The sequence below is a fragment of the Chiloscyllium plagiosum genome, chromosome 29 (genome assembly GCF_004010195.1).
Source record: "Chiloscyllium plagiosum isolate BGI_BamShark_2017 chromosome 29, ASM401019v2, whole genome shotgun sequence".
In the NCBI taxonomy this organism is placed as follows: Eukaryota; Metazoa; Chordata; class Chondrichthyes; order Orectolobiformes; family Hemiscylliidae; genus Chiloscyllium; species Chiloscyllium plagiosum.
In genome coordinates this window covers 31,512,249-31,526,132 of record NC_057738.1, presented here as the reverse complement: position 1 = coordinate 31,526,132, position 13,884 = coordinate 31,512,249, and the positions used below count along the sequence as shown (strand labels likewise).

At 39.7% G+C, this 13,884-nt stretch overlaps 1 protein-coding gene across 8 annotated transcripts in view; it reads left to right on the top strand.

Annotated features, from left to right (window-relative positions):
• Nucleotides 1-13,884, top strand: part of LOC122564477 (regulation of nuclear pre-mRNA domain-containing protein 1B-like) — a 65,659-nt gene that overhangs the window by 14,793 nt on the left and 36,982 nt on the right. For 3 of the 8 annotated variants that reach the window (XR_006315925.1, XM_043719426.1, XM_043719425.1), the window contains exons 3-6: nt 6,057-6,163; nt 6,270-6,367; nt 10,287-10,413; nt 10,531-10,706. Coding sequence is in view for 7 of the 8 variants with exons in the window: in XM_043719426.1 (XP_043575361.1) it covers nt 6,057-6,163; nt 6,270-6,367; nt 10,287-10,413; nt 10,531-10,706 (508 nt within the window). In the remaining variant the exon portion in view is untranslated. Of the gene's footprint in view, nt 1-6,056; nt 6,164-6,269; nt 6,368-10,286; nt 10,414-10,530; nt 10,776-10,862; nt 11,254-12,958; nt 13,048-13,884 lie in introns of those variants that run through there. The other 5 variants (XM_043719427.1, XM_043719424.1, XM_043719430.1 and 2 more) reach the window with 5 other exon arrangements.

The following is a 13,884-nucleotide window of genomic DNA, read 5'->3' as shown; positions in this document are numbered from 1 at the left end:
CTTGAAGCAAGGCGAGACTTTAACAAGGAGATAACAAGGACTAAAAATCTCCACTTCCATCAGCGAGCCTCTTTTTGTAGGTGTGTCTGATTTACCCTCCTGGAGTACACAGCACACAGTTTTAAAAAGCCAGCTTCAGCTCTAGAGTCGATGAGTGTATCCGTCTGACTTTTGGTGTTTTGCATGTTGTTGCAGTCACATTTTAAAAACTATCCCACAGTCATCTCAGTGCGGCAAGCCAATTAGAAAGGAGACCTCACTCTGAATTCTGGAATTCAATCCTAGTCGAAAGGCATAAGAAAGAATGAATCTCAACCAATCTGCAAATTAAGGACCATGAAGCCAACTGTTCACCTACTAACGTCATGCAACTGGTAATCTCCACTGCAGCATTCATATAACTTTGAGCAACTCTGAGACTGTTGTATATTTTTTATATTTTTGTACTTGCCTCATTTTTAATCTGTATGTTGTTAAATTTGTGTTTAAATAATAAAGTTTTACTGTTAATTCAAGAAAGCCTGATTAAGTTAGCCCCTTTTATCACCGGTTCATTTAGTCATTGAGATGTACAGTATGGAAACAGACCCTTCGATCCAAACTGTCCATGCCGACTAGATATCCCAACCTAATCTAGTCCCACCTACCAGCACCGGCCCATATCCCTCCAAGCGCTTCCTATTCATATACCCATCCAAATGCCTCTTAAATGTTGCAATTGTATCAGCCTCCACCACATCCTCTGGCAGCTCATTCCATACATGTACCACCCTCTGCGTGAAAAAGTTGCCCCTTCGGTGTCTCTCATATCTTTTCCCTCTCCCCCTAAACCTATGCCCTCTAGTTCTGGACTCCCCGACCCCAGGGAAAAGACTTTGCCTATTTACCCTATCCATGCCCCTCATAATTTTGTAAACGTCTATAAGGTCACGCCTCAGCCTCTGACACTCCAGGGAAAACAGCCCTACCCTATTCAACCTCTCCCTATAGCTCAAATCCTCCAACCCTGGCAACATCCTTGTAAATCTTTTCTGAACCCTTTCAAGTTTCACAACATCTTTCCAGTAGGAAGGAGACCAGAACTGCACGCAATATTCCAACAGTGGCCTAACCAATGTTCTGCACAGCTGCACCATGACCTCCCGACTCCTGTACTCAATATTTCGGCCAATAAAAGAAAGCATTCCAAACGCCGCCTTCACTATCCTATCTACCTGTGACTCCGCTTTCAAGGAGCTATGAACCTGCACTCCAAGATCTCTTTGTTCAGCAGCACTCCCTAGGACCTTACCATTAAGTGTATAAGTCCTGCTAAGATTTGCATTCCCAATATGCAGCACCTTGCATTTATCTGAATTAAACTCCATCTGCCACTTCTCAGCTCATTGGCCCATCTGGTCAAGATCCTGTTGTAATCTGAGGTAACACTCCTCATTGTCCACTACACCTCCAATTTTGGTGTCATCTGCAAACTTACTAACTGTGCCTCTTATGCTCGCATCCAAATCATTTATGTAAATGACAAAAAGTAGAGGACACAGTGGGGATGTGTTCCTTTTGTAATTAACTTTGCAACTAACGAGACAGGTGAATAAAGAAGGGGAGCCACCTCATCTATCCTCTCCAGGAAGCTTAACACTTTGGGGTATCCTATGTAGAACAGCTAGAGATGTGGTCATAACAGTAGCAGCATAGCGATCATGTAAAATTGAAGTTGATGCGAATCAGGTGGTATGGGGGGGAAGAATGTGTGGAAACGTCCACCTGTTGGAGTCACACCTAATGCAAAGGAAATGTTTGTGGTTGTTTACATTTTAGCCTAATCATCTCTGCACCCCCCCCCCACTGGGACATTGCCAGAGATTTCCTTTGGTCAGGATTAAGGCCAAGGTTGCTTCAACTGCTACTTCAAAGATGCTCCCTCTATCATAATATCAGAAATGGACACGTTCAGTGACGACTGCATTCTGTTCAGCTGTATTGGCATCTTGTTTAATATTGAAACAATGCATGCCTGTATATCACAAGACTGGGATAACATTCAGAGTTGGGTGGGGTTAGGTGGCAAGAAATGTTTACCATTTGTATTACCAATGTTTGAGGAAGGCAGCGACCATCTCTGATAAAAAGAAATCGACCTCCCCGGAATTCAGAATTGTCATTGCTGAACTCTCTAGCTTCATTGACTGTGGATTGTTATAACCAGCAATTTTACTAGATTAGCTGTACAAATATAGTGCAACTAAATAAATTTGAGATTGAGAGTCCTGCAGTACTGATCTCCTCTCCTAAACACCTTTCTGTTCTTTCCATCATAAACAAGGTGCATGTCAGAATATGATAGATTCTCCAGTTGGTTGGATGTATGCAATGTCCAAAAATTGGCGCTTGTAAAGCACCGCCGATGAGACAGTATCCGAGGAGCAGGAGAGTCAATGTTTCGAGCATAAGCTCTTCATCAGGAATGAAGAACTTATGCTCGAAACATTGACCCTCCTGCTCCTCAGATACTACCTGACTGGCATCACACTTTTCTTTTAAGGTGATCTTCAGTCCTCACATTTTTCCTGGATATATATAGTACCTATAATCCACTAGCTGTACACCAGTCTCCCCACCCTGCAAAGGAAATCGGGGTTGGGCAATAACTGCTGGCTCTGTTCCAAAACCACCACATAGTGTGGATGTCACTTTTTAAGAAAAAAAATTGCTCTCCTGTAACTCATATAATGTAACTCCTCCACAAGATACGTTGATTCCAGCACCTCTTTCTATTGCAATGGTGTATCATACAAGGATGCATTTCCATTTCCTTCCGTGTACGTATCAGTCATGGAGCTTCTAGTATCATTTATTTGGGTGAGCCCAGGAAAGAAGAATTGAAAGCAAAATATCCTTGGTGGTTTATGTACTATGTTATAATCCATCACCTAACAACAAAATATTTTTCAAAGAATTAAGTAATCTTTCTTTATGGTGAATCCATCAATTCTAAAATGGATAACACTGAATGAGCAACAACTCAACCAGAAGCCAAATATAACAAGCTGAGAAGTTACATGGGGATTTCTACCAGATTCCTGGGCTAAAATGTAAAGGGACAAAAGTTGATTTCCCACCAAATAAAAAGCAAAAGAACCTTGGATGCTGGAAATCTGAAACAAAAACAGAAATTGCTAGAAAAGCTCAGCAGGTCTGGCAGCATCTGTGGAGAGAAATCAGAGTTAACGTTGCGGGTTGAGTAACCTGAGGATGCATTTCCCCTGTTCTGAGGGAGGGTCACTTGACCTGAAACGTTAACTCTGATTTCTCTCCATAGATGTTGCCAGATATGCTAAGCTTTTCCAGCAATTTCTGTTGCTGTCCTTTTCATTTGAGTTTGAATTTCCTTTAAATTTAGTTTGAGTTTGAACCTGGCTACCATCATGGAATCAATTTTTTTTGTGTCTACCTGGAGAATAACGAAGACTCATGGGAGTTGTTCTTGGCACCTCATTCAATACCGTATTCTCAATGCAAGAGTCCACCTACTGGCAATAAGTGGTATCAGTCCTAAAAATACAGACTGCCTTTATACCATTTTAACAGGGTCTAGATTAGAGTGGTGCTGGAATAGCACTGCAGGTCAGGCAGCATCTGAAGAGCAGGAATATCGACATTTCGGGCAAAAGCCCTTCATCAGGAAGTGTCTCGTTGATTTTAACCCTACTGCGAATCCTCTTGCCAGCATCTGCAGTCCTTGCTTTTTACCCATTTTCTTAACAGCAGAGCCAGACAGCCTACTTTAGCCACTTGACCTAGATTGTTCTGAAAGGCAACATATAGTCGACATGTGCAGGAGTCCATAACTTAGTGCGAAAAGCATACTGGAATATATTTTGAATGTTCCTTAATGATAATTTCTTTGTTAATGTATGTTTAATCCTGCTATATTTTATATCTGAGAGCTTTATGAAATGTCAGTTGCTTCTAATAATTGGTTCTCAAAATAAATTTAATACTAAGATGATTAGTTTGATTATCTGTGGCAGTTTGGTCTGCTTGACTGCTCTACATTTTTTTTCTTGGTGCATTCCCCTGAAATCTATGTAATCAGTGAAAAAACATTTGTGGGATTTTTAGCAAATTGCATTCATTGTGACTAAACATATTAGTCACAATCAAATGATGGAGCAGATTGAATGGACCGAACAATCTAATTCTTCAATTTATTTTATGTTTTATAATGTTTATGATCTGTACTGTTCTAAAAATGATGTGCTATAATGGAGGGAAACGCAACAGTCAAATTGCACACGTAGGTCAGTGAGAACAATGCTCACCTAACCAATTTTTAAATGGTATTGAGGGACAAATGTGGCCAGCATATGGAGCCTTCCCAGCCATGTTCTGATATTGTGTGGGACCTTAAGGCATAGTTGATACCACAAAGTGACGCATAGGAGATGACCAAGAATTGTCAGGTAAAGGGTTGTTTTATGCATTTAGATGAGATGGAGCCCTTCAGCCCTTTGAAGTAACTGATTCAAGGAAGACCATTCAAGCTAAAACAAACACCCTCCATCTGGCCCTTACCCACCAGGAGAAGAAGAGCACCTACATAAGACTACTATTCATAGACTTCAGTTCTGCATTTAACACTATTTTTCCTCAACACCTAACTGGAAAACTGAGTCAGCTGGGCCTATATACCTCCCTTTGTAACTGGATCTGGGACTTCCTGACTGGGAGACCTCAGTCAGTCCGAATTGAGAACATCTCCAACACCATCACACTGAGCACAGGGGCCCCCTAGGACTTTGTGCTCAGTCCGCTGCTGTTCACCCTGCTGACACACGACTGTACGGCGATGCACAGGTCAAATCACATCAAGTTCATTGATGATACAATTGTAGTGGGTGTCATCAGCACGAGTGACGAGTCAGCATGCAGAGAGGAGGTGCAGCGGCTGATGGACTGGTGCAGACCCAACAACCTGTCTCTGAACATGGACGAGATGAAAGAGATGGTTGTTGACTTCAGGAGGGCACGGAGCGACCACTCTCTGCTGGACATCAGCTTCCCTGTGGAGATCATTAAGCATACCAGATTTCTTGGCATACTCCTGGTGGAGAATCTCACCTGGACCCTCAACACTAGCTCCATAGCCAAGACAGTCTAGCAGTGTCTCTACTTTCTGCACAGGCTGAGGAAAGCCCACCTCCCACCACCCCCATCCTCACCACATTTCACAGAGGGTTCATTGAGTGTACTCTGAGCTGCTGCGTCACTGTCTGGTTCAGGAATTGCACTGTCTGTGACTGTAAGACCCTACAATGGATAGTGAGGACAGCTGAGAAGATCATCGGGGTACCTCTTCCCTCCATTGTAGACATTTACACCACACACTGCATCCGAAAGGCTAACAGCATTGTGGAAGACCCCACACATCCCTCACTCAAACTCCTCTTCCTCTTGCCATCTGGCAGAAGATACCGGAGCATTCAGTCTCTCACAGCCAGACTGTGCAACAGTTTCTTCCCTCAAGCCATCAGGCTCCTTAACTTAGTATGATCGGACTCTTTCCCCATCTGAAATTCTTTGCACGACTTCGAATTGCTGCTAGAAAAATGTCTATGATTTTATCGTTCTTCTATTACATTAACTAGCGTGTTTTGCACTACTTACGCACTTTATGCCGTGTACAAATGTGTAGTTTGCGCTGTCCATGTAGCAACCTCAGTTGTGGAGGAAAGCTGTCTTGTTTTTCCTGTATCTGTTGTATTTGATAGAAATGATAAATAAAAAGCTACTCTACTCAAAAGAACAGAGGAAAGTTTTAATGTTTAAAAGCAATGAGCAAAGGAGTGAAGAGAATATCATGTAATATTTCCTTTAATAGTAGTCAGCAGCTGAATGGGTTCAGGGGTTTTTATCTGTTACATTTGTTGTTTCCTTATTTGTTAATACCCACTGAAATAGATGTTTTAGACAAGTTTAATTCCTGTGCAACAATGCCTGTTGCACAGATTTGGAGGTGAAATTGACTCATGGCATGTTGCTTTCTTATTTGACAGTGAATCTGATGAGAATTGTAAGAAGCACTTGGAAAGAGTGTTAGCTATTTGGCAAGAGAGGATGGTTTATGAAAACAACTTCATCGATCAGCTTAAGCAAATTCTTTGTAAGTATAAATATGTAGACTTTGGCAGTGGAAGGTTCAAGGACATCTGTTTTAACTCTTGACTTTTCAAAATAAATGTTACATTTGTCTTTTGCTGCTTGTTAAGTAACAGAGAAAAAGGCCAAGAAACGTACCTTTGAACAGATACAGGAGGAAGATGATGATGACTATCTTTCTAACAGTACTCCCAAAGAACCACCAGAGGTAATTGCTGGGTTATTTAATAAAAAATGATTAATGCATATAGTTTGCACATCTGAAAATCTATGGGTTTTTGTCAGATGAGCTCCACTGGTCAGAATTCAAGATTGTAATCACTCCCTAGAATTTGGTTACAATTGCTTCAAATTAAAGTAATTTTATAATGAAGCCAAACCAAAACGAAAACCTAGTGTAATAGATACCTGGTAGTCTGTGGGTGTTTGTGAGGATGCCATTCTTTTAGCACTTCTTGTTTTGTATTGTTGCAAGATAACTGACTCCCAGAAGAAGATTGCAATTTGTGAAGTCATGACTGAAAGTTTGTTGCACGATAATTTGCAGGTCATCACTAGGAAATTCTGTGTCCAATTTGTAATAGTATGTAGAAGTTCTGTTAGATTTTGGGCCAATCATTCACTGTTGATCACATAAAACTTTGAAGTTTACATTTTTCATGACTGAGTCAACTATTTCTCCTGCGTGTACTTGAAACTTAAAATCCCAGTGTATTTCAGTGCGGTGAAAACTATTGAAGATGTCTTAGCTGAAGGTGGATTTAATAATTCTTCATGGCTGTTTTATTGACAGGACGAAATAGAACTGGCCTGTTTTGTTTAAGAATGAGTTTCAAGGAACATCTGTGAAAATAGCTTTCCAAAACATAGGTATTTAAAACTGAAAGAAAATAAATCTTAATTGTTGCTAGGCTGTCATCATTACCCTCATTTCTCCTGTGAAAGTATGGAGCATTTATGATTTTTCAGTATAAAGTTAGCTTAGCATGCATTCTGAGGCTCAGTAACAGTTTTATAGGTGAAGTGTTAATAGCAACTGGTGCCTACATAATTGTATACAGCAAGGAGTACGCATTTTCAGGAGCAAAGGGAGGTGGGGAAGTGTAGTGATACTGACCATAATGAATGATAGCTAGAGACTTGGACCCTGTTGGTCAAGCAAAAATCACTGAAAAATTTACCCTTGAAAGGCTGATTGCTGTATTCCTAAAGTAAGACACAATTACTGGAAACCTAGTATGTCTCCATTTTGTTAAAAGGAACTGAAGCAGGATTGTCCCACCACAATTAATGAAATGTCTCGAACTATGCACTATCATCCAGCTTTGGAATGAAAGTAGTAGGTCCATTTCCCAATTAGTTGTTGGTGTTTGCTTTTAAAAGATCATTGCCCCGGCAGGAGTATTTGGAGTGCTTGCTTTTCTGAATGATCATATATTTCTGAAGCTGGAGATTTATTCCTTTTGTTAGCTGCTTTTAATATTTAAAAAGTCATGAAATTGGCACACCAATTTAAATATAATTGCATCGTGGAGGAAAAAAGAAGTTGTAACTACCACCTTTGAGTAGTTGACTGATCAACTTGTAATGCTTCTGGAAGTAGAGAGCATGGAATGTTCTTCGATAAATGTTAGTGCTGAGTTTGTTCACCCCAGCCAGTGCAGCAATTTGAGTGTTGTATTGGTCTTGTCATAGTGGACTAGAGAGGACAGATATTCTCTTCCAAGCTTCCTGCCCTTCATTGCTGCCCAGCAACATATCTGCCTGGAACATAGCCATGATTTCACACAAAGTGGAGGAATGGGGTCATGCTTGTTGGTAGTGACCTCGCCTGTTATCTTTGCTGATTGTTCACATTCAAGTTCAGTTTGGTATCTATAGAAACACATCAGGAAAGTGGAAGAAAAGTTGAATTGGGTAATTGGAATAATTTGGGGGGTCAGTTCGCCCTCCTGAAAGAGCACAAATCGATCTATTACAGGTATAAGCATTTCTGCAGTACACCTACCACCAAGTTAATTTTGTGCTATATGCTACACGTGACTGAGGAGTCTTCAGTGATCTTTGTTTTATAACTACATATTTGTGATACATCACCATGAACTTTTAGAACAAACATCAAAAGGCTTTTTTTAAATTTGGGTTGAATATTTCCGAAGCTTGTTCTCTATTGTATTCAAGCAGAAACCTCCTTTTACATTTGTCTACTTTGGATACAAATTAAGTTAAAGTGCATGCAACATTGACTTAACTACATGGACAGGTAAATTATCTGTTACCAACTTTAAAACAAAAATTAGTTTTAACTTTGGCACATTGTTAGAGTTTTCCTAGTTCCCTAACAGGAAGTATTTTTGGGGAAGGGCTTTGAATTGTTTAATCCCTTGTATTTGTCTTGGTCCCTATTCATCAATATTTTGAAGATTTCAGTTGCTTTTTCACTAACTGAATTTTAATATTTTGCTGTTCACTTTTAAAAGACTACTGTACAGAACTATATACTGGCCACAGAATTTCACAGTAATGTGCTGCAGCATTTTTTGGCAGATTCTGTTAATGATACAGTCATATGTTGTGTTGCTATTCATAATTTTATGGAATATTTGGGCAGTCATATTCTGTTTGTTGACTGTGTGATGTGCTTAAAACTGGATAAAAGTGCCAGATAAATTTTGAAATAAATCAAAAACAAAATCAGGTCTGGGGTTCAGATGACAAATTGCAACGCTGCCGAAGTAAAAACACAGATATCGCCTGTACAATAACTTGAAGTATTGCTTGGCAAATATTATCAGATGCCCATCAGTCATATCACATCACATCACACCACACCTTTTCTTTTACTATATTGCGTCTTTGAGAACTGTAAAATGCTTTCTCCTTTTTGCTCTTCACAAAGTAAGCAGTTTTGGTGTGTTAATATCCTCCTCCTCTACCCTGCCTTGCAGAAAATAAATAATTTGTATGAGATTTAAAAAAAATTCTTATTTGGGATGTGGATGTCATTAACAATGCAGCATTTGTTGACCATCCCTAATTGACCTTGAACTGAGTGGCTTGCCTGATTATTTCAGAAGGAATTGCTCTTGGTTTATGGTCACATGTAGAGTAGATCAGATACATATATAAAATAAAAGTGTTGTGGATGCTGGAGATTGGAAATAAAAAGAGTGCTAGAGAAACTCTGGTAGCATCTGGAGAAGAAAGAGTTAACTTTGCAAGTCCAACACGTTTCTTTGAAACAACGGCCAGCTTCCTATCCTGAAGGACATTAATGAATTAGATGGGGTGTTGACAGCTATTGATACTTTTCTGGTCACCACCATCACTGAGAGTAGCTTTATACTCCAGATTTATTTAGTAAACTTAAATTTCATCTGCTACCATGGTGGAATTTGAGCTGGTGTCCTCAAAACAATAGTCTGTGTCCCCAGATTACTGGTCCAGTGACATTACCACTATGTGACCATCTCCCCATGAATCTGTAATAATTAGTATGTCATTTTAATTCTCTCTTTAAATTAATAAAGCTATGAAGTGACTTGTGGGCATTTGATATTTGCAAAGGCGTACTTCAAGTTTTTGTACAGATGATGTGTTTGTATTTTAACAGCATTGCAATTTGCCACATATTGAAAGCCATTAGTATTTAAATCAACAGACTCTGTTATTGATGCTGTCTTACATGTTTAAGCTGCATATATTTCTCAGTATATCTTACACTGCACATGGCATTGCAACATAGAAGTTAATTTGCTGTGATATTTTTTGTATTGGGTTAGAATACTTGTACATCTGTCTTTTTCCTGTTACCCTTTTGTCGTCTGGCCCTCTTGTTAAAGCAGTTCTAATCTGATATATCAAGTTAAATAGAATTGCAGGATTCACAGTCGAGCTGTATACCGTATTTGCTAACACTATCTCTTTACAGTGCACTGATTATAGAGGGCCAATTTAAAGTTTTCTACAAGTTCTTTTATGCTGCTCTCCACAAATACTACTTTGGACTGTATATGCCGTCGTACCAGATTTAAATATCAAAGCTGTGAAGTTGCCAAAGAAGGGCAGTATGAGATCCAAGCAAGGCTGTCGTTCATCTGATCTTTTTTTTTTGTTTTGTGTGTCAGACTGAGGATCTAATTAAGTCATTGCAAGAGCTGGAAAATGCAGCTTCTGGTGATGCAGCCGTTCGACAGAAGATTGCATCATTGCCACCAGAAGTTCAAGATGTTTCTTTGTTAGATAAAATAACAGGCAAGTTGAGAATTTCCATAAGGTACAAAAGTGCTTGCTTTGAAATTTTCAAATGAAGAAATGGTTGCACAAATTTCTCCTGAATGTAACATTCTGTGGTTTATGGTTCCAATTTAGACAAAGAGTCTGCAGACAGACTTTCAAAAACTGTGGATGAGGCCTGCATGCTCTTGGCAGACTACAATGGCAGACTGGCTGCAGAACTGGAAGATCGCAAACAGTTGGCACGTATGCTGGCTGATTACATCCGTAGTCAAAACGAAATCCTAGCAGAGAAGGAACGTAAACTGGAAGTGCGTAATTTCTTTTCACTTGTTACTTTTTTTTTCTTTCAAAGCACTCCGTATTTTTAGGATGCTGGGGTAAGTACCTAAATATCACTGCTTTTTTTTTGTTTCTTCCCCTACTCCGTGGTTGATTTTATTAACTATCAATAGCTTCTGTTACAGATGGTGGGCGTGGAATTGCCACACAATGCTGGTCTTCAATCACTTGACAGTCTTCCAATTAAAGAAATAAACAAACCACAAAGAAACAATGTGTTGTGTTCTCATTTTGAGCAGGTTAGCTCAGATACAGACCCCATTAATAGTCAACAACTTTGGAGCCAAAGAAAAGTTAACTTTGCAGTGGCAAGGTCCCTTGCAAGAACTGTGCATTCTATAAAAGGCAATGGGAATATTCCATGTCCACTGAACAATTTTAAAAAAAACTTGCTTTTTGCTGACAGCCTTAGTTTAATGAATATTCTTTCTCCAATAAGGCTGTTATAATAGGTGAAAATTTGAAAACTGCTTAACAGGTTTTTCTCTGTTAAGAATCTTATGGGGTATGCTGTCAAGCCTGGTGAATGGAGTTGAAACAGAACATTCATAATCTGACAATCTATTGTATGGTGTGAGTGGCATTTTTTCCCCATGATTCTTGCCATAACGCACTTTTTAAATTAATAGATTTTCTTTTACGTGTTGAAAGTCTTAGTGAGTTCTGTTGTAGTGTTTTTTGGTGATTGGGTCTAAACGTCTGAATCCAGCTCAGATGAGATGATTGCCTTACTTTATTTGCAGGCACCTGGCAAAGACAGGGTGATCTCGAACCTATCTTTTCAGTGCTCAGCTTGTGGCTAAAGATGCAGCGCTATTTTATCTAAACCATAAAGGACCAGGGTGTTCCAAGTTTTGTCTCCAGTACTGGTTAATTGATAAGAAACTACAATCAGGCCCAGAGTGTCGAGGTCAAGCAAGCTAGAATCCGCCAAAAAGCATGCTCTTGATTTGCTATCCAGCCACTGTGCCCACAGGGTGAGGGCACACTTGAGATCAGCTAAGATATTTGCTATCATCAGGTAGCCTGTCACCACTTCCCATCCTGGGTCAGGTGAATAGTCACCGTTTGGGTGAAACACCGGTGGATGACGACTACTTGTGGATATTCCAATAAATGGATTAATACCTTGAATAAGGCAAATGGTTGGAGAGATGCTCTTAAATCCCGCTTGGTTTTTTTGTTTTTTGAAGTGTGTTATGCCATAACCATGTATCCAGAAAATTAGTTTATTTTTGCTCTGAGCAATCCTGATTAATTGTCTAATGTCATCTTGATGTAGTTGCTCTTATCTGGCTAAAGTGCCAATGTTTGACAGACATGTGCTTCCAGTTTAGGGTTTCTGAGCATCTTTATCTGTTACAATGAATAAAGTTTCTCTCTATTATTCCTGGTGACCTACTTTCAGAGTTAATTAGCTTAAAAAAAAACCCAGGTACATTAAAATAGTAGCTGCAACAGTTCTGAGCACTCAAGTGATGTGACAATTATGGATTTTCCAAAAAGTGGATTAATACCTAGCGGAAAGAAAACATTTGAAGAGAAGATCATAAATCCTGCTTGTATTTTTCATTGAACAGCTTTGGACTTCAGTGTAATTACTTAATCATTTTTGAAAGGTGCATTTCATGGACCATCCTAAGTAATTCAAGTCAAGTTAATTTCAACCCAGTCTCTAAAGGGAGGGAATTCATTTTTATTTTCCATAATTTGGCATCCAGAGAAATTCAAAACGCTTTATGTAACAAATAGGCATGAGATGTAACTTGGAAGTAATTTCATCCCAAATTTTCTTTATTTAATGTTAATAGTTGATCTTCACTGTCAACTCCACTTGCCATCTAATCCCAATTTCTATTACGCTAATATTGACACTCAGTCTGAATATACTGAGTGACTGACTGAACATCTATAGTCCACTGGGGTAAATAACTCCAAAATTCACCAATCTACACTGAGTATTAGATGATTGACACCTTATCCAGAAACTGTTCCCCATGATCTAGACTTTCTAGGAAAACATTCTTCCTGCATGTTTGCCAACTTAAGGGTCTCCTACTGCCATTGATGATATTCCCATTATCAGGGAGGGTGTATGTAGAGCCACCCCTATGCCCTTCAGACCAGTGACCTTCTGCCCCGACTCTTAACCTGTGCATTTTTTTTTTAGCTGCTTCCAGCAATCTAATATTGAATCCAAAACTCTGTCTATTCCATGCAGCAGTCCTGGTGCTGGAGTGTCACCAGCCTCTGACCTGCAGATCTCCGGAACAGAATTTCTGCCTAGTAGGGGAAGTGGAGCAACCAGATATCTGCAATGAAGCCACAGAGTCAGGAATTTCTGTTACTAATTAACAACTAATTAATTTCTCCAAGAGCTCTCAGACATCAGGTCAATAGGTCTGTTGCCAATTTTGGAGGTGGACATTGGGGTGCTGCTCCCTACCAGCTTCATTTAAATCCTGCCTTGTGTTTCAGTGAATCATCTCATCATGTAAATGGGTTCATTTCACTCCATCTTTTCTCACAGGACGACCTTCTCTTAGCAGTCAGTCTACATAGCCTTTGTTTTAACCTAAGGAAAAGATATCCCTTATCCAGTATGAAACACAAATTTGATGCATACTTATGTGAAACAACTGAAGCCCTGTAGAATTTCTAGCATTTGCCTTCGACCTCCTTAATTGCTTACGTACCTGCATTTTATTATTTTTGTGCAAAGACACCTAAATTCTTCTGAACACTTTAAGGTTTCCCACAACTTAGAGTCATAAGAGATGTACAGCATTGAAACAGACCCTTCGGTCCAACCCGTCCATGCCGACCAGATATCCCAACCCAATCTAGTCCCACCTGCCAGCATCCAGCCCATATCCCTTCATACCCTTCCTATTCATATACCCATCCAAGTGCCTCTTAAATGTTGCAATTGTACCAGCCTCCACCACTTCCTCTGGCAGCTCATTCCATACACGTACCACCCTCTGTGTGAAAACGTTGCCCTGCAGGTCTCTTTTATATTTTTCCCCTCTCACCCTAAACTGATGTCCTCTAGTTCTGGACTCCCTGACCCCAAGAAAAGACTTGGCCTATTTACCTTATCCATGCCCCTCATAATTTTGTAAACCTCTATAAGGTCACCCCTCA